The following is a 22,075-nucleotide window of genomic DNA, read 5'->3' on the forward strand; positions in this document are numbered from 1 at the left end:
TGGGTAAGGAGGCAGATTTCTTGTCACTTTCCACATTTTCAGGGGGTTACAGTTTTTTGTCACAGATCTCAGCTAAGTAATGCGAAATTCCAAGTCTCAAATTGAAGAATTTTTTCCGAGCACCGCCCTTCAAAACACGAAAATGTAGGAGGTTGATGTGGCGATGTCAGACAATGACAACGACTCAAGTCGAAACAGTGTGAGCATTAAAGTTTAAGAATCTTCTGTAAAAGTGTGTTATCTTTGTTCTTTGATAGTCGAATTACAAAACATAATTCCTCTGCAGCACTCCTCCCTCCCCCCCCCCCCCTCCCCTCTCTCTCTCACTCTCTAAGTTAAATGTGTGGATTATACATAACGTTTGAAACTCATTTGACTGCTAGACTCCTTACTTATAAACAGTCATAAATTAGAAGACTTCGGTTTTTATCTGAACCACTGTCATAAACAAGAACAATAATAATAATAATAATAATAATACAGTGTAGGCCCTTCAGCAATGTAATAGTCATTACATAATTACTGTTGTGTTGTGCTGTCGGTTGGTTCGTTTACTGTTGCGAAGTGAATAATGAAGCAATTTAATGGTTAATTTCTGCACCTACTTACAACTTTAAGAAGGCACTTTTATGAGATATTTAAGCATGTGTGATCTATAAGTCTCCATTTTATTATCATAGGTGCATGGAACAAAGTACTATATATGTAATAAATGAAAAACACTAATTTGCTTTTGTTCTGCTGTAGCACAGAAGCAAACTAGTGCTTTTTATTTATTATAGTGTTGTTCTACCAAGAACCGACGGAAGATTCAGTTAAAATAATACTATATATATATATATATATATATATATATATATATATATGCATAGTGGGTGGACTATGTGGGGAAGATGATATTCACACATTCGTTTAATTGGCTGTAATTTCCTCACATTGTGTCACACATTAATATTAGTATCTGAAAAAAATGTTATTATTGGTAACTTCTGTAATCAGTATTAGAGTCTTACAAAGCGGTGATTACAGTAATCCACTTTTAAAAATAATTTATTTTCATAACCTAAACACGTTTGAACTCTTTCGTATTTACCCCTTTGAAAGTTACATTTTTCCCTCAGGGGGTAATTACATGCAGTTGGCAACCACTGTGTTACTTATATCAAAACGACTTCAAATAAAATTCTTACCAGAATTAGCTGTTCTGGAAACAGAAGAGAAATGTCATGTGAAAATGACATTGAGAAACCCAAATGCTTCAGTATTCTTATCTTCGTCATAGGAGGTAAGTGTGAAAAAAAGCTTATATTGCTAGTATACCAGTATAACCGGGTATTTAGTTGCGAATAAATGTTGCAAATCAGTGGAATGAAAGTTTTACTCTGAGACCATTTACTGTCTCCGTCAGACTCTTTGTGTTCGCAAAGCTCAGTCGAAGTGCTTTTCTACTCATTTGTTTCGTTTGTTGAGCAATTTACATTCAGTGGCACATCTTTCATACACTCCTTTTTGTCTATTATTACACAGTCCAATCACATAAATGTGACCATCACATGTGTTTGTCGTCGACGTGCAACATCCACTCATAGACGGCAAGTGGCAGCTTCAGCAGTGGAGGGAATATACACTACTGGCCATTAAAATTGCTACACCACGAAGATGACGTGCTACAGACGCGAAATTTAACTGACAGGAAGAAGATGCTGTGATATGTAAATGATTAGCTTTTCAGAACATTCACACAAGGTTTGCGCCGGTGGCGACACCTACAACGTGCTGGCATGGGGAAAGTTTCCAACCGATTTCTCATACACAAACAGCAGTTGACCGGCGGTGCCTCCTGAAACGTTGTTGTGATGCCTCGTGTAAAGAGGAGAAATGCGTACCACCACGTTTCCGACTTTGATAAAGGTCGGATTGTAGCCTATCGCGATTGCGGTTTATCGTATCGCGACATTGCTGTTCGCGTTGGTCGAGATCCAATGACTGTTAGCAGAATATGGAATCGGTGGGTTCAGGAGGGTAATACGGAATACCGTGCTGGATCCCAACGACCTCGTATCACTAGCAGTCGAGATGACAGGCATCTTATCCGCATGGCTGTAACGGATCGTGCAGCCACGTCTCGATCCCTGTGTCAACAGATAGGGACGTTTGCAAGACAACAACCATCTGCACGAACAGTTCGACGACGTATGCAGCAGCGTGGACTATCAGCTCGGAGACCATGGCTGCGGTTACCCTTGACGCTGCATCACAGACAGAAGCGCCTGCGATGGTGTACCCAACGACGAACCTGGGTGCGCGAATGGCAAAACGTCATTTTTTCGAATGAATCCAGATTCTGTTTACAGCATCGTGATGGTCGCATCCGTGTTTGGCGACATCGCGGTGAACGCACAATGGAAGTGTGTATTCATCGCCATACTGGCGTATCACCCGGCGTGGTGGTATGAGGTGCCATTGGTTACACGTCTCGATCACCTCTTGTTCGCACTGACGGCACATTGAACAGTGGACGTTACATTTCAGATGTGTTACGACCCGTGGCTCTACTCTTCATTCGATCCCTGCGAAACCCGACATTTCAGCAGAATAATGTACGACCGCATGTTGCAGGTCCTGTACGGGCCTTCTGGATACAGAAAATGTTCGACTGCTGCTCTGGCCACCACATTCTCCAGATCTCTCACCAATTGAAAACGTCTGGTCAACGGTGGCCGAGCAACTGGCTCGTCACAATTCGTCAGTCAGTACTCGTGATGAACTGTGATATCGTGTTGAAGCTGCATGGGCAGCTATACCTGTACACGCCATCCAAGCTCTGTTTGACTCAATGCCCAGGCGTATCTAGGCCGTTATTACGGCCAGAGGTGGTTGTTCTAGGTACTGATTTCTCTGGATCTATGCACCCAAATTGCGTGAAAATGTAATCACACGTCAGTTCTAGTATAATGTATTTGTCCAATGAATACCCGTTTATCATCTGCGTTTCTACTTGGTGTAGCAATTTTAATGGCCAGTAGTGAAGAACATGTCGTGGGGCAACGAAAAACAACTCAGTCGTTGTTGTAATTTGGCAACGGATCGATTTATCTAAGGTGGAATCGTTTTTCAAACGACTAAGTGTGTAAACTGTAAGTATGTTGCCATGGTTAAAGTATACCGTGCATAACAAAATGGTGCTATCCAAAACTGACGCCGGGGAAGCTGAGATGCCTCGTAGGCCACATATCACAGGGGCTTTTGTATTAGATTCAGAAGAGACAAGTGTAGCTCTGTGGAGGACTGCAGCGCTATAGCCCTCTTCCCCTTTTTCCCTCCCGGATTCTCCTCTGGTCAAAGTGGTAAGACAGTGGACTTGCATTTGGGAGGACGGCGACTCAGTTCCTCCTCAGCCCATCCAGACCGAGATTTTCTGTGGTTTTCCCGCAAACAGACCGAGGAGAATGAGGGATGGTCCCATTGAAAAGAATACTGACAATTTTCTTACCCAAGCTTCCCCTACCCGCGTTTGCGTTCCGTTTCTGATGACCTCGTCCTCGACGGTACATTAAACGCAAATCTTCCACCTCTGTTCCTGACAGCGCTATTCCTAAGAAGTCATATGCAGCACCAGAGTTTGTATTCACACACTGCAAGTCCTTATATGGTGTGCATCATTTCTTTCTAATACTTTATACCGAATAAGGAAAGAGCAAGATTGTGTTTTTAAGATTTATTGTTGCACTCCGACCGTTTTCTTTCTTACTTTTCTTTCGAATTATGTTTTTGTCAGAGTATTAAGATCGTCTATGAATCTCTCTGTGTGTAAATGGTTTCTTATTTGTCAGCTCAACTTATTTGATTTTTAAATCATGCCACCGCAATATTCTGTGACCAAAAAATTTGTAGATGTTCTCAGCTGTACGAAATGCAGGGCTGATTCTTCATTAGCCTCTTAACCTGCAAAGTGTCATTAAGGACTTAGTATGAGCTGCCGCATGATTCTTTTATGCACACCATTATTGTAATACGCCACTCATGACGAATGCTCCCTTCCGAAACGTTTGCTCACGTATAGTTCCTTTCACTCTAGCCCGCATCTCGTGGTCGTGCGGTAGCGTTCTCGCTTCCCACGCCCGGGTTCCCGGGTTCGATTCCCGGCGGGGTCAGGGATTTTCTCTGCCTCGTGATGGTTGGGTGTTGTGTGCTGTCCTCAGGTTAGTTAGGTTTAAGTAGTTCTAAGTTCTAGGGGACTGATGACCATAGCTGTTAAGTCCCATAGTGCTCAGAGCCAGCCTTTCACTCTATATATTCAATTAATTGATGTTTTTGTCCTATTGCAAACTGATATTTGACATGGGTAAAGGAGGTAAATAATTCACATTTACGTCAGAATGATATCGCGACGTGACGATTTTCTCAACAATGCAGGGATCCCTGCATCGGCCCAAGCCGCAACTTATTGTTAGAATCGGTTTAAAACGTAGGGACTGGCGAGCAAAATGAAACGCAGTAGGAACTCGGAGCAACGATAGCACTCAGATCGTCAGCCATCCACAATCAACAAAAAAATCAAGAGTTGCAAATCGTGGCACAAAGAAAACAGGCGTCTAATCGATTGCAGTTTTCTGCGGACACATAATACCATTTCTCACAGGCATGTGCACTTAGCTGCAGTTTGCATGAAAATGCTACGATAGCTTGGAGATCTTAGACACTGCAGTTATATAGAAGGTAATTTGATTTTGTAGACCAGTCGTCCAAACTGTTTATTAAAATTTGTATAAACAGTTTGTGTTGGAGGAGAATAAATTTTACAAATCTGCCATTTACAGGAAAATCAGAGTATTGCAAATGTTACATTCTACGAAGTTCATGTGTCAGTTGATCTCTGTATTCGTTCGTATCGACACGGTTTGAGAAGTTCTCCGAACGGAATGAAATGCGATTTGAAATTGTTTCTGCTCACGTATAATTAAATAAGGCGAGGCCGCTGCTGGCGGGCGGTGTGGTTCGTCTGTCAACATGATTTTGACGCATGCGCGGAATACTCGCTGCACATTATATTGCGGAACGGAGGGCGTCTTCGTCAGTCTTTGATGGCTCACCTGAGGATGGCTAGCAGTTTTCCAGTCAAAATGTCGTGGATGGAAGCTAACGACGACCGGCTGCAAGCCCGAAATCTTTTTGAATATTGCAGTCATTGTCGTAATGCGGAAACGTAGCAATTTATCTGACGTCCAAAAGGGCATGGTCATTGGCTTTCGGCTCAAGGGTCGAAACATTTCAGAAACGGCTAAGATTGTTGTTGTTGTTGTTGTGGTCTTCAGTCCTGAGACTGATCTGATGCAGCTCTCCATGCTACTCTATCCTGTGCAAGCTTCTTCATCTCCCAGTACCTACTGCAACCTACATCCTTCTGAATCTGCTTAGTGTATTGATCTCTTGGTCTCCCTCTACGATTTTTACCCTCCACGCTGCCCTCCAATGCTAAATTTGTGATCCCTTGATGCCTCAAAACATGTCCTACCAACCGATCCCTTCTTCTAGTCAAGTTGTGCCACAAACTTCTCTTCTCCCCAATCCTATTCAATACCTCCTCATTAGTTACGTGATCTACCCACCTTATCTTCAGCTAAGATTGTAACCTGTTCATATGCCGCCATGGTTAAAGTATACCACGCATGGCAAAATGACGCTATATAAAATCGGCTTTTTCGAATTTTGAGAAGTTTTTACTTAACTGCGTACAGCACACAGTAAGTGTGACCATTAGCGAGATGATTGGCACTTCACCATGAAGATGACATATAAAGCTATGAATAATGTAAAAATCAAATATTTTTACCGAATAGTTTCAGTAAAATCGTTTGATAAAGATCACTGGGTGTGCGCACTTCGATTCTCTCACTGCAGCTTGTCGCTAACAAGCATGGGCAAAGAATATGTATGTGTCTCAATATCCGGAGGATCTGTGCAACATGTGTGGAATATGAGCATTACGCTGAATGTCACTCCACACATGCTATACGGGTCTCGATTTGTGTGCAAGTGTGGCGTTCAAAATTCTAGCGTGGCATGTGTGGGACAATTGCATATTATTACTGGTTCTACAGTAGTAGGTGTTGTAGCTATGAATATGAACGTAAGAAAGCGATACAGCTTGCATCACTATTACACTTCTTCAATTAAAGAGCTGCAAGAGAATTACAAAACTGTCGAAACTATTTTCCAGACATCGTCAAGGACCAAATGAGTTGAAATGACACAGAGAGCATTCCTGCAGAGGAACGTGTCACAGTTGATCTCAGGTTTCTAGCAACAGGTGACTCCCTCAAAGATCAAAAATAGCCTCAGCCATTTCCACATCATCGCTGTCTAATATAATTCCCAAGACACGCAAAGTACTTTATCACGAATGTGGCCAAAGGTCATGAAAGTAAACAATTAAAAGTATTGGTTATTGTATTAATATTTTTTATTTAAGATATTGGTCAAAAATTACATGGAAGAAAATTCACACAGATTTCCAAGGCACTGGACTCACATTCAGGAGGATGATTCAAACCCACACTCGACCATCCTGATTTCTTTTCTGTGATTTCCCTAAATCACTTTAGGCAAATGCCCGAATGATTCCTTTGAAAGGGCATGGCCAGTTTCCTTCCCCATCCTTCCCTCGCCCAATGAGGCCAATGACCTCACTGTATGGTCCCCTCCCCCAAATCAGCCAACCAACAACATCCAAGAAAATTTTGTAATTATGCATTGCTTAAAATCAAGTTAAAAGTCTCACCACTGTTACTACTCTGTGGTCATGCAATTAGGATATTTGTCATAAAATGTGTTGAAGCAAATAGTGCCTTGATATCGTACTTATTGTGAGACTCTGCAGAAGTAGAAGGAGATGAGGGAGAAAAAGTGTTGAAGCATGGAACTATGCTGGTAACAGCCTGACTTTCCAGATATTACTGTCACACAATTCAGTATGTGTAGTCAACATTTTCAGCAGTGCTTGGCAGCTTTAGTGCAGAGTAAATAAATGCAATTCATAGTACCACAAAGTTGATACATAAATATAAACGAGAGACCTGCCACTTAGCTTGCAGTGACAAGCTTTCTTCTGTTTCTTTCTAAATGGACTTCGTAAGTTTTCTATTTATTTATTTATTTGCAAAACATCACTGTTTGCCTAGAGGAAAACTGGTTTCCAAAACAAAATCAATTTATCATAAACTTCCGTCTTTATATTATTATTTGTACAGTGTTTGGATTGCACTTTCCAGAAGCACTGTTGCCCTTTCTAAGTTTAAATATTTAGAAATTCCAAAAAAAGTTTGAATCCACCATGATTGTGTTGCGTATTGCAGATTACTGACAAGAATTGCAACAGAGTATGCAACTATTCTGTTGTGAACTGTAGGCAGTAGACAGAAGAATCACTGAGTGAGAGTAGAACAGCACTGGTGACAAGGCCACATCACTGGTATGTTCGTTTAAATGCACTGGCAGGCAGGTATGGAATGCATCTGACCAGCAGCTTAACCACTTACCTGCATGCTTATACTTGAGACTGCATTCATGTGTGTGGATCTGTGTGGCTCATCTTAAATCACACATTCAGAAGTGTCCATGTGAGGGACCCTATAGTGTTCCACACACAGTGCCGAAACGCACGAGAAAATGATGCTGCAAACTTGTGATAATAAATCGCTCGTGTGCACCGAGCATTAACTCTTTGGGAAGTTGGGATTGTTCGTGATGCCGGTGGGCCACTTATTCTTCACCAAAACTCAGTGCTGAATGCTTTACTAATTAATACTGGAACACGACATACGTTCACCGCACAGCTACAGTGCAACTGGTTGAATGTTGTGGCTGGCAGCAGTTGAAAACATGTCATAGTCACGAAGACTACAGACTTATGCCAATATGTATCAAGCAGAATTAGGGAGCAATGTGACACTGCTATGGGGACAGACGGTAGCACCTGTTGTTTATATTACATTTTATGGTTTTATTATTTTGAACATAAGAAAATATACTTTAAAAACATGAATTTTATAGTAGCAATGTGTAAAGAATGTTTGTCATTGCAAATTTTATCACATGTTTTCAAAAGTCGAAAACCTGATTTATAAGGCGCAGGGTTGGGGGGGGGGGGGGGGGGGGGTTTCATGGTGGGTGAAGGGGAGGAAGGTATGTGTTACCATGTGGTTGAAGAGGTGCACTCTACCATCAAAAATTTTCGAAATTTACACTGCCTGGTGCCATGTCAAGAAAATATAGGTTGTGAGGCTAAATTTGGTAAGCCAAAGGAGAAGGCTGTGGGGCAGTGTTCTGTGCAGAGTGTGTGGGACAGTGTCCTGTGCAGAGTGATCTGGGGTGTAAAGAAGAAAACCACTCTTGGAGAGCTTCTCATGACGCGCTGTCTTGGCAGCCTCCCATAACATCATCAAGAGATTTCTGCAGTATGTTCATGTGACAGTACGCCCCTTACAAGTATAAACTCTTAGCACCACATGTGGCAGTTCCAATAAACCCTCGGCATCACCTTGTCTGATAACAGTTGAGCCATAACCTTTTTCAGCATGGGTTAAATCCACATTTTTCCATTGCTTGCTTTACTCCTTTGTGTTGGGGTCATATTAATACACTCAGCACTCGTCCATAGTGATTAGGCATGTAAAGAGTTTGTCTGGTTAGGCCTGAAACAGCTGCAACATTTCCGCTGCTGCTGTGGTTCAATGGCTTTTCTGAATGGGTGTGAGTAGCCGCAGAGTACAGTGGTGATGACCTTTTTCTTGTTCAAAATGTTGTGCAAGATGTTGAAACATGATTCATGATTGATTTTTCACTTTTTCCACTATCACCTGAATTGTGATATATACAAAGATGATGTGACCTACCAAACAAAAGTGCTGGCAGGTCGATAGACACATAAACAAACACAAACATACACACAAAATTCAAGCTTTCGCAACCAACGGTTGCTTCATCAGGAAAGAGGGAAGGAGAGGGAAAGACGAAAGGATGTGGGTTTTAAGGGAGAGAGTAAGGAGTCATTCCAATTCCGGGAGCGGAAAGACTTTCCTTAGGGGGAAAAAAGGACAGGTATACACTCGCACACACACACATATCCATCCACACATACACAGACACAAGCAGACATTTGTAAAGGCAAAGAGTTTGGGCCAATGGAGAGTGGCATCAATGGTTACAAGGATGGTTTACAGGGGTAACAGATTGGGTAAGGATTCCAGGTGTTCGAGAAAGTGGTTGGTGTCTTTGATGAAGGATGGGAGACTGCATGTAATGTGTTGAAGGTGTTGATCTACGTAGGCAGAGATACGTTCTGTGGGGGTTTGGTAACCAGCTACAATGGGATGGCCGGGACGATTGGGTTTGTGAATTTTAGGAAGAAGGTAGAACGTAGGGGTGTGGGGTGTTGGTGGGGTCAGGAGGTTGATGGAGTCAGGTGAAAGGTTTTGTAGGGGGCCTAAGGTTCTGAGGATTCCTTGTAATCATTGATGCCACTTCCTTATACACAAATATTCCGCACGTCCAGGGCCTCGCTGCGATGGAGCACTTCAATTCACGCCGTTGGATAAGCAGCTGCAGCAGCAAGTCGTATACTCCTAGCTCACTCATTTGTTACATAGTTTAATTCTTAATTTCTTTGCGTGTTTTTGGTTCTTGCATTGTTTAATTCATAAATTTCGGGCGTATTATAGTATTTGAGAGTTGTAGCATCGCGTTTTAGTACCTGAATAGTGTAAATTCGCGTAGTCGTTTGTCTACTGTTTTGTTTTGAACGGCCAGTGTCGGTTGGTCGCAGTCAGTGTGCTCCCTGCCGCCGTTGGATAAGCAGCTGCAGCAGCAAGTCGTATACTCCTAGCTCACTCATTTGTTACATAGTTTAATTCTTAATTTCTTTGCGTGTTTTTGGTACTTGCATTGTTTAATTCATAAATTTCGGGCGTATTATAGTATTTGAGAGTTGCAGCATCGCGTTTTACTACCTGAATAGTGTAAATTCGCGTAGTCGTTTGTCTACTGTTTTGTTTTGAACGGCCAGTGTCGGTTGGTCGCAGTCAGTGTGCTCCCTGCCGCCGTTGGATAAGCAGCTGCAGCAGCAAGTCGTATACTCCTAGCTCACTCATTTGTTACATAGTTTAATTCTTAATTTCTTTGCGTGTTTTTGGTTCTTGCATTGTTTAATTCATAAATTTCGGGCGTATTATAGTATTTGAGAGTTGTAGCATCGCGTTTTAGTACCTGAATAGTGTAAATTCGCGTAGTCTCCTTCCGCCGCCGAGCAGTGTCAGCAGTGCGCAAGTAGCAGCATTACTGAATTTACTAGGCAATCTTGTATTTTAATAACCGTTTAAATTTTGTCGATTTGTTTGCGCTCTCTGTAGATTAGTTCAGACGTTCTTTGCAAAACAGTTTTTAGCATGGATAGGGACTGCAACTGCTGTGTTCGGATGCAGGCTGAGTTGGCATCCCTTCGCTCCCAGCTTCAGGCAGTGTTGGCTTCGGTCACACAGCTTGAGGCTGTTGCCAATGGGCATCACTGTGGGGGTCCGGATGGGGGTTTGACGGGGACGGCCAGCTCGTCCCACGCATCCCCTGATCGGACTACGACTGTGGTTGCCCGGGATACTGCCCGCATTGAGGCTGATCCCTCACCTGTGGTAGAGTGGGAGGTCGTTTCAAGGTGTGGCAGGGGGCGAAAGACATTCCGGAGGGCTGAACGGAAAGCCTCTCCAGTTTGTCTGACGAACCGGTTTCAGGCTCTGTCTCAGGCTGATACTGATCTTCGGCCTGACATGGCTGCTTGTCCTGTTCCAGAGGTTGCCCCTCAGTCTGCAAGATCCGGGCAGTCGCAGAGGGTGGGCTTACTGGTAGTTGGGAGCTCCAACGTCAGGCGCGTAATGGGGCCCCTTAGGGAAATGGCAGCAAGAGAGGGGAAGAAAACCAATGTGCACTCCGTGTGCATACCGGGGGGAGTCATTCCAGATGTGGAAAGGGTCCTTCCGGATGCCATGATGGGTACAGGGTGCACCCATCTGCAGGTGGTCGCTCATGTCGGCACCAATGATGTGTGTCGCTATGGATCCGAGGAAATCCTCTCTGGCTTCCGGCGGCTATCTGATTTGGTGAAGACTGCCAGTCTCGCTAGCGGGATGAAAGCAGAGCTCACCATCTGCAGCATCGTCGACAGGACTGACTGCGGACCTTTGGTACAGAGCCGAGTGGAGGGTCTGAATCAGAGGCTGAGACGGTTCTGCGACCGTGTGGGCTGCAGATTCCTCGACTTGCGCCATAGGGTGGTGGGGTTTCGGGTTCCGCTGGATAGGTCAGGAGTCCACTACACGCAACAAGCGGCTACACGGGTAGCAGGGGTTGTGTGGCGTGGGCTGGGCGGTTTTTTAGGTTAGATGGCCTTGGGCAAGTACAGAAAGGGCAACAGCCTCAACGGGTGCGGGGCAAAGTCAGGACATGCGGGGACCAAGCAGCAATCGGTATTGTAATTGTCAACTGTCGAAGCTGCGTTGGTAAAGTACCGGAACTTCAAGCGCTGATAGAAAGCACCGAAGCTGAAATCGTTATAGGTACAGAAAGCTGGCTTAAGCCAGAGATAAATTCTGCCGAAATTTTTACAAAGGTACAGACGGTGTTTAGAAAGGATAGATTGCATGCAACCGGTGGTGGAGTGTTCGTCGCTGTTAGTAGTAGTTTATCCTGTAGTGAAGTAGAAGTGGATAGTTCCTGTGAATTATTATGGGTGGAGGTTACACTAAACAACCGAACTAGGTTAATAATTGGCTCCTTTTACCGACCTCCCGACTCAGCAGCATTAGTGGCAGAACAACTGAGAGAAAATTTGGAATACATTTCACATAAATTTTCTCAGCATGTTATAGTCTTAGGTGGAGATTTCAATTTACCAGATATAGACTGGGACACTCAGATGTTTAGGACGGGTGGTAGGGACAGAGCATCGAGTGACATTATACTGAGTGCACTATCCGAAAATTACCTCGAGCAATTAAACAGAGAACCGACTCGTGGAGATAACATCTTGGACCTACTGATAACAAACAGACCCGAACTTTTCGACTCTGTATGTACAGAACAGGGAATCAGTGATCATAAGGCCGTTGCAGCATCCCTTAATATGGAAGTTAATAGGAATATAAAAAAAGGGAGGAAGGTTTATCTGTTTAGCAAGAGTAATAGAAGGCAGATTTCAGACTACCTAACAGATCAAAACGAAAATTTCTGTTCCGACACTGACAATGTTGAGTGTTTATGGAAAAAGTTCAAGGCAATCGTAAAATGCGTTTTAGACAGGTACGTGCCGAGTAAAACTGTGAGGGACGGGAAAAATCCACCGTGGTACAACAACAAAGTTAGGAAACTACTGCGAAAGCAAAGAGAGCTCCACTCCAAGTTTAAACGCAGCCAAAACCTCTCAGACAAACAGAAGCTAAACAATGTCAAAGTCAGCGTAAGGAGGGCTATGCGTGAAGCGTTCATTGAATTCGAAAGTAAAATTCTATGTACCGACTTGACAGAAAATCCTAGGAAGTTCTGGTCTTACGTTAAATCAGTAAGTGGCTCGAAACAGCATATCCAGACACTACGGGATGATGATGGCATTGAAACAGAGGATGACACGCGTAAAGCTGAAATACTAAACACCTTTTTCCAAAGCTGTTTCACAGAGGAAGACCGCACTGCAGTTCCTTCTCTAAATCCTCGCACAAACGAAAAAATGGCTGACATCGAAATAAGTGTCCAAGGAATAGAAAAGCAACTGGAATCACTCAATAGAGGAAAGTCCACTGGACCTGACGGGATACCAATTCGATTCTACACTGAGTACGCGAAAGAACTTGCCCCCCTTCTAACAGCCGTGTACCACAAGTCTCTAGAGGAACGGAGGGTTCCAAATGATTGGAAAAGAGCACAGATAGTCCCAGTCTTCAAGAAGGGTCGTCGAGCAGATGCGCAAAACTATAGACCTATATCTCTTACGTCGATCTCTTGTAGAATTTTAGAACATGTTTTTTGCTCGCGTATCATGTCATTTCTGGAAACCCAGAATCTACTATGTAGGAATCAACATGGATTCCGGAAACAGCGATCGTGTGAGACCCAACTCGCCTTATTTGTTCATGAGACCCAGAAAATATTAGATACAGGCTCCCAGGTAGATGCTATTTTTCTTGACTTCCGGAAGGCGTTCGATACAGTTCCGCACTGTCGCCTGATAAACAAAGTAAGAGCCTACGGAATATCAGACCAGCTGTGTGGCTGGATTGAAGAGTTTTTAGCAAACAGAACACAGCATGTTGTTATCAATGGAGAGACGTCTACAGACGTTAAAGTAACCTCTGGCGTGCCACAGGGGAGTGTTATGGGACCATTGCTTTTCACAATATATATAAATGACCTAGTAGATAGTGTCGGAAGTTCCATGCGGCTTTTCGCGGATGATGCTGTAGTATACAGAGAAGTTGCTGCTTTAGAAAATTGTAGCGAAATGCAGGAAGATCTGCAGCGGATAGGCACTTGGTGCAGGGAGTGGCAACTGACCCTTAACATAGACAAATGTAATGTATTGCGAATACATAGAAAGAAGGATCCTTTATTGTATGATTATATGATAGCGGGACAAACACTGGTAGCAGTTACTTCTGTAAAATATCTGGGAGTGTGCGTACGGAACGATTTGAAGTGGAATGATCATATAAAATTAATTGTTGGTAAGGCGGGTACCAGGTTGAGATTCATTGGGAGAGTGCTTAGAAAATGTAGTCCATCAACAAAGGAGGTGGCTTACAAAACACTCGTTCGACCTATACTTGAGTATTGCTCATCAGTGTGGGATCCGTACCAGGTCGGGTTGACGGAGGAGATAGAGAAGATCCAAAGAAGAGCGGCGCGTTTTGTCACCGGGTTATTTGGTAACCGAGATAGCGTTACGGAGATGTTTAATAAACTCAAGTGGCAGACTCTGCAAGAGAGGCGCTCTGCATCGCGGTGTAGCTTGCTCGCCAGGTTTCGAGAGGGTGCGTTTCTGGATGAGGTATCGAATATATTGCTTCCCCCTACTTATACCTCCCGAGGAGATCACGAATGTAAAATTAGAGAGATTAGAGCGCGCACGGAGGCTTTCAGACAGTCGTTCTTCCCGCGAACCATACGCGACTGGAACAGGAAAGGGAGGTAATGACAGTGGCACGTAAAGTGCCCTCCGCCACACACCGTTGGGTGGCTTGCGGAGTATCAATGTAGATGTAGATGTAGAATCACCTGCCACCCTACCTAAAACCTCTTTCCTCATTACCTTAGCCAGCTTCATCCTGACCCACAACTTCTTCACTTTTGAAGGCCAGACATACCAACAAGTAAAGGGAACAGCCACGGGTACCAGGATGGCCCCCTCGTATGCCAACTTATTCATGGGTCGCTTATAGGAAGCCTTCTTGGTTACCCAGGCCTGCCAACCCAAAGTTTGGTACAGATTTATTGATGACATCTTCATGATCTGGACTCACAGTGAAGAACAACTCCAGAATTTCCTCTCCAACCTCAACTCCTTTGGTTCCATCAGATTCACCTGGTCCTACTCCAAATCCCATGCCACTTTCCTTGACGTTGACCTCCACCTGTCCAATGGCCAGCTTCACACATCCGTCCACATCACACCCACCAACAAGCAACAGTACCTCCATTATGACAGCTGCCACCCATTCCACATCAAACGGTCCCTTCCCTACAGCCTAGGTCTTCGTGGCAGACGAATCTGCTCCAGTCTGGAATCCCTGAACCATTACACCAACAACTTGAAAACAGCTTTTGCATCCCACAACTACCCTCCCGACCTGGTACAGAAGCAAATAACCAGAGCCACCTTCTCATCTCCTCAAACCCAGAACCTCCCACAGAAGAACCACAAAAGTGCCCCACTTGTGACAGGATACTTTCCGGGACTGGATCAGACTCTGAATGTGGCTCTCCAGCAGGGATACGACTTCCTCAAATCCTGCCCTGAAATGAGATCCATCCTTCATGAAATCCTCCCCACTCCACCAAGAGTGTCTTTCTGCCGTCCACCTAACCTTCGTAACTTCTTAGTTCATCCCTATGATATCCCCAAACCACCTACCCTACCCTCTGGCTCCTACGCTTGTAACCGCCACCAGTGTAAAACCTGTCCCATGCACCCTCCCACCACCACCTACTCCAGTCCTGTAACCCAGAAGGTGTACATGATCAAAGGCAGAGCCATGTGTGAAAGCACCCACGTGATTTACCAACTGACCTGCCTACACTGTGAAGCTTTCTATGTGGGAATGACCAGCAACAAACTGTCCATTTGCATGAATGGACACAGGCAGACAGTGTTTGTTGGTAATGAGGATCACACTGTGGCTAAACATGCCTTGGTGCACGGCCAGCACATCTTGGCACAGTGTTACACCGTCCGGGTTATCTGGATACTTCCCACTAACACCAACCTGTCAGAACTCCGGAGATGGGAACTTGCCCTTCAGTATATCCTCTCTTCTCGTTATCCGCCAGGCCTCAATCTCCGCTAATTTCTAATTTCAATTTGCTGCCGCTCATACCTCACCTGTCTTTCAACAACATCTTTGCCTCTGTACTTCCGGCTCGACTAACATCTCTGCCCAAACTCTTTGCCTTTACAAATGTCTGCTTGTGTCTGCGTATGTGCAGATGGATATGTGTGTGTGTGTGAGTGTATACCTGTCATTTTTTCCCCCTAAGGTAAGTCTTTCCGCTCCCGGGATTGGAATGACTCCTTACCCTCTCCCTTAAAACCCACATCCCTTCGTCTTTCCCTCTCCTTCCCTCTTTCCTGATGAAGCAACCGTTTGTTGCGAAAGCTTGAATTTTGTGTGTATGTTTGTGTGTCTATCGACCTGCCTGAATGTGAGTCCAGAGTGCTAACCGCTGGGCCACATTGCTTGATAGTTCCTAGGGAAAGGTGTGTCTAACATTATTAGTTAGTTTTGGTGCATTGTAAACTAATTGTGCGTATTCAAATCTTTCAGTCATTCTCTCATGGCTCCATCTGATGTTGAATCTTGAGACAACAGATAGAGAATAGAAATACTAAATTCTGTCTGCATGAACGGCCACTGACAAACTGTGGCCAAAAAACAAGTGGACCACTCTGTTGCTGAACATGCTGCCAATCATGATATCTCTCATCTTAATGACTGCTTCACAGCCTGTGCCATATGAATCCTTCCCACCAACACCAGCTTTTCTGAATTGCGCAGGTGGGAACTTTCCCTGCAATACATCCTACGTTCCTGTATCTCTCCTGGCCTCAACCTTCATCAGTCACTGTCCTCACCCATCCAGCCCCCTCCCTGTTCCCATTCCAGCACTACACAGCCGTCATTTCACCGCCACCTTATTTCTCTCCTTTCTGCTACTTACTCCCTCCCCCGCCACACCTTCTCTCTTGCCCCCCATCTAAACGGCAACATCTCACTGTCCACCACTCCCACAATACTATCCCTCGCCCTCCCTGCCCCAGCCTCCTCCTTACCCTCACCCCGTCGCCACTCCCATCATGCACTGGTGCTGCTGCTCACAGTGTGGTGTCAGCTCTCTGAGACTGCAGACATGTGTGCAAGTTGCATTTGCACGAGTGTGTGTGTGTGTGTGTGTCTGGTATTGTAAGAACCATAAACCTTGGATAACAAGTGTATTAGGATTTCCTGTGTAACCATGAAAACATTGAACCAAGAAATGAAAACATGCACTGATCCATAGTTTGTAGAATACGTAAAAACATATAGAAAAATATACCAGAAGGTAATAGCAAAGGCAAAGCAGCTATTTAATGATGGTCTAATCAGGAAGTCTGATAACAAATCTAAAATTATATTGAAAATTGTAAAAAATGGAACTAGTAGTATTTGTGAAGATGAAGAAATAACACTCAAAAACAGTGAAAACCAAAACACAGAGAAAAATAAAATAGCAGATTACATTAATGGCCACTTTTTAAATGCACCACACAATCTAAATTTAAATTTCAAAAAACAAAGAAGTAACCATAGATGTCCCACAGGGAAGCATCTTAGGCCCAATACTCTTTCTTATTTATGTGAATAATTGGCATTTACCACAGGATAAAGCCAAACCTGTATTCTCTGCTGATACAAACTTAATAGTGAGTGACATTAAAAGCTCATTACATATTACTTCAAATAACATCATGAAAAGTATTGAGACTTGTTTCTGTGCAAACAAACTTTCACTGTATGAAAAAAAAACAGTTTGAAAAAATAATTGGATGACAGTCAAATAGAGAGTGTGCAGCTCAAAAAAGTACTGGGTCATCATGTAGATGAAGCTTTAAATTGGAAAAATCATGCTAGATACCTTTCACACAAACTTAACTCAGCCCGCTTTGTCATGAGAGTTATTGCAAATGTTTGCACTTCTGAGGGTGCCAGAATGGCACACTTTGGATATTTTCATTCTATTGCTTCATATGGCATAACTTGCTGAGCTAGTTCAAAATATAATTTAAAAGAAATTTTTACCCTACAAAAACGGGCTGTTCTGATAATCACAAACAGCCACACACAAGACCTGCAGACCACTGTTCCAAAAATTAGGAATTCTGACTTTGCCATCACTACACATATTCAGATGTGTACTTGTAACCAAAGCAAACCTAAACAATCTCCACACAAATGCAGACTGTCACAATTATAACACAACGAGCAAGATGATCTAGATACGAAAAGAACATGAACTCAGAAGTGTTGGGGTTAAACTTTATAATGCTCTGCCACACACATTAAAGATTTAAAAGATATTATAAAATGTAGATTCAACTTAAAAAATACTTACTTGAAAAATGTTACTATTCAGTAAATGAATTTTATGAAGATAGAGGTAAAGAAATGGAAAACTAATCATCACATTAAATGTAATGGACTTGTTTGTTAAAAGTTTTGAGATGCTATTATTTTGTTGATGTATTATATATTCCTTCAAAACTCCAGAACTTTAGTCTGATGATTAAAACATACAGCATCTTCAAATAGAATGTAAATTTACCATTAATTTTATGTAATCTCATTCCTGTAACAGACCAGGAAATTAATCACCACAAAAGAGGAAGTACAATCATGTGTCAATATCATTTATATGGTGGAATGAATGCAAAATCAATTAAATACCTTCAATAAATGTTTAGTCTTGTTTTATGCTTTTACAATACAAGTTACAATCATTTCAAAATGGCATATTTCTACAGACTACCATCCCATTTCATGTGCATCTTATATCTAATTAATTTTCTAATCATAAAACAACACTGCCATTGCATGTACCACACTGATGCCAGGATTAATCACATGATGTTGTGTTCAAGATGGCCGCTGAGTAGGCCTATACAGGAAGTAGACTGTATTCATTAAAATGGTAAGTGATGTATAGTGTCAAAGTGGCTTTTGAGTCAGTTAAGCAGTTATGTGTACTACACACTACAAAGATTCCTTTTATGATGTTATTTGATGGATATATGTGTGTACAGTTGGTTCAAGAGACATTTTTGTTCTCATCTGTAATATCTGACAGACAAATATTTTATACATAAATTTAATATGTTTGGAATTTTATTAATTAAAATACAGATATTCTGTAACCCAACTACCATGCTTCTTCCACATATCCAGATGTGTTGTCCTTCCATGCAGATAAATCAACTTTAGGTATTTCATGGCAATGTACCAGATGGTTCCTGAAACAAGTAGGCAAAAATAAATAAATAAAATTACGCCAATCATTGAGCAGTTCTATTTAAGGTGTCAGTATTAATGATAAGAATTTCGTTAGTCTCTAAGAGAAATTGTGTTAGTACTGTTAACAGTAAAAACTGTTAATTTCTGAACTGAGCTGAATATAAAAATTCCACCATCGTCCTAATGAAAAAGGTAACACTGGTCAACAACATTTATTTTACAAAGAAATTTGGAAATAAAATAAATTTTGTTCCTATTTGTTCTGTTTTCTTGTGACACACTGCTCTCTATTGATAAAAACCCCTGAAATCACTGCATATTGGTTATTATGCTATGAATTTTATTATTCTGCAGATGTAATTGCCGAACAGCAATTGAATTGTGTACAAATAATTCCTATAGAATCACAATGCATCATGTGAAACCCAATATGCATATCTGAATTCAGAGGCCTGACAGCAATTGCTGGAAATGACTGCTTGTTTTCTGTGTTTATGAAGGTTCGTATTTTGTATCAATTCTAAAGAAGTGTCTGATTCCTGTGTAAATAGCACACATTCACTTTGTTATCTCTGTAGTCCTGTTGTAAAGAGAGTCTGCTGCCTTTATTTTGGGAGTAAGGCTGATGATCATGACAAGAAATTCTGCCCCCACACATGTGATGTATGTATGATATGTGTTACAACCCTGAGAGGCTTATTATAAGTCATATCAGGTGTGCTTTGCTGTTCTCTTGATTTGGAAGGAACCAACAAGTTAGATGTCTGCATGGAGAATTTATTTTCACTTTAATTGCTTGGTGCTGCTAGTTCTGCTGAAGTCCAGCAGATGTCAATACAGCCACTTTGGTGACAGGCAGTAACTGCATTCTATTTTCTTGTTGCTACCGTATTTACTCAAATCTAAGCCGCACTTTTTTTCCGGTTTTTGTAATCCAAAAAACCGCCTGCGGCTTAGAATCGAGTGCAAAGCAAGCAGAAATTCTGAAAAATGTTGGTAGGTGCCACCACAACTAACTTCTGCCGTCAAATATATGTAGCGCTACACAGGCATTCTCTGTAGGTACAGAGATAAATACTGGCGCCAAAACCTCTACGCCAGTGGGGAAAAAAAAAAAAAAAAAAAAAAAAAGAAAAGGTGGAAGACGAGTTTCGACCACTGCATTTTCATACATTATCCAATGAAGTAAAACCAAATTCCGTATTGTTCATCTTCGATAGTAGCAGAATTTCAATGTACTACGAAAATCTGACTAGCAAAACTGTTAGGGATGTTTGTCAATATGGCCAACTCTACATTCTGAATTTTTTCCTACCTGTGAGAGGAGATGGTTGCTAATAGGAACCTGATGAAATGTGAATCACATGCAGTATTCTCTTCACCATAAGAATAATACGAATATAAACATTTTGCTATGTATTCTTTCGTGTTTGCTGCTATCTCATTTAAATCCTGTCTGCCTAATAAACTACGAAACTAGAGTGAGACAACAGCAAACGCGGAAGAATATACATATCGTGTCATGTTTATATTCGTATTATTCTTATGCCTAATAGTGATACAGTCAAATGAAGCACGGCAACTCAGTAGATTTTTAAATCTAAGATGACTAATTTCAGTACAGAATTTGATGTACTAAAGAAGCGGCCGCAAAGATTTTTAAACGGAGAAAAATTTGCGCCTAACTCTCGTTCAGAACATGTTCTATCATTCGCAGTCTATTATTTGGTTCTTGTTAATCATTATCAAAGAAAGCAGCAGTGTTAGTAACAACAAATAGCAGTCTCTTGCCATTGTTTCGCTAATGAGATGATTCTTCTCCCTTTTTTTAAAAAAAAAAAAAAAGCGGCGGTAGTGCGCACAAAAGTAAGCCATGCCGCGAGAGCCGGCCGAAGTGGCCGTCCGGTTAAAGGCGCTGCAGTCTGGAACCGCAAGACCGCTACGGTCGCAGGTTCAAATCCTGCCTTGGGCATGGATGTTTGTGATGTCCTTCGGTTAGTTAGGTTTAACTAGTTCTAAGTTCTAGGGGACTAATGACCTCAGCAGTTGAGTCCCATAGTGCTCAGAGCCATTTTTTTTTTGAGCCATGCCGGGAGCGGCAACACGCCGTAAACACGCACTATCAGAATGCGACAAACAATGCATGACGCAGTACAGTAATGTATTTTCAGCTTAGAGTGACGTAAACACCTATAACAAAGAAAATGGCACTTATCAGATCAAAGCAAAATAAGCAATCGATTCAAACCAGAGGAAGCACGTGAAAAAGGAAGGGTATCCGTATAAATACGGACGGAGCGCCTGACGCATAGCAATGGCTACCTGGTAAAGCTTAACTGCTAAGATTACGACTCAAACCAAACTACTGTAGCTGTATCGTCTTTCATTCGACCTAAATTGTGTCTCATATTACAATGGACCAACTTTGTTTCGATTTGGAGGTGCGGCCTAAAACTTTTCTCTCCCCTTGAATTTCGAGTCTCAAATTTCAGGTGCAGCTTAGATTAGGGAAAATTTTTTTTCCTTTATTTCGAGTCTCATTTTTCAGGTGCGGCTTAGATTCGAGTGCGGCTTAGATTCGAGTAAATACGGTAGTTTGAGTATCCAGTGCTCAAATTGCCCAGCACTCTACTATAGTTAACTGAGTGCCACTCAGCCACCTGCTTTAGGATCATTGTGTGAGAACATGAGAGGAAGCAGAGTTTGGAAGTGAAATTTGATTCAGAAGACTACATTCTCAGTGCAATGGATGGTGGTTGTAAAATGTTTAGGAGATACTTTCATTAGTGACTAACAAGGATATCAGTTACATGTTCTGTGGCAAGTGTTTTGCACTCCTGTCTTGCAGATCTGTCACCACACATCCGAAGCACATGTCTGCAGAACACAACAACATATAATTTTTGAAGCATTACCAATTTCAGTGAAAACTACAGTAATTAGAAAGATGCTTGGAAATGTATGCTATAGATTTTTGTCCCTTTTAGATTAATATTATATGTAGGATTTTGAATGTTATGCCAGGAAATTCTAAACATCAGTTCAGAATTGGGACATGTAGATATCTCCTACATTTTGCCTCACCCTACTACAGTACCATGAAATAATGAAAGACAAGCTGATAAAACAGAGATGGGTATGATGTCCAGCATTATCCAGTCAGTACATTACAACTATTGTATTATTGTCTGTTAACTGCAGATGCTACAAGTGCTGAAATATCACTGTCTCTGTATCACAGATGAGAAAGTCAAAATCACAGAGCAAGGTGGCAC

The 22,075-nt window shown here is 42.3% G+C and overlaps 1 protein-coding gene across 1 annotated transcript in view; it reads right to left on the reverse strand.

The window, feature by feature from the left end:
• Positions 1 to 18,708: 18,708 nt before the first annotated feature.
• LOC124594614 (peroxidase-like) overlaps positions 18,709 to 22,075 on the reverse strand; it is a 140,622-nt gene continuing 137,255 nt past the window's right edge. The window contains exon 13 of the mRNA XM_047132989.1: positions 18,709 to 18,799. Coding sequence (XP_046988945.1) covers positions 18,709 to 18,799 — 91 coding nt within the window. The remainder of the gene's footprint in view (positions 18,800 to 22,075) is intronic.

The sequence above is a fragment of the Schistocerca americana genome, chromosome 1 (assembly GCF_021461395.2).
Source record: "Schistocerca americana isolate TAMUIC-IGC-003095 chromosome 1, iqSchAmer2.1, whole genome shotgun sequence".
In the NCBI taxonomy this organism is placed as follows: domain Eukaryota; kingdom Metazoa; phylum Arthropoda; class Insecta; order Orthoptera; family Acrididae; genus Schistocerca; species Schistocerca americana.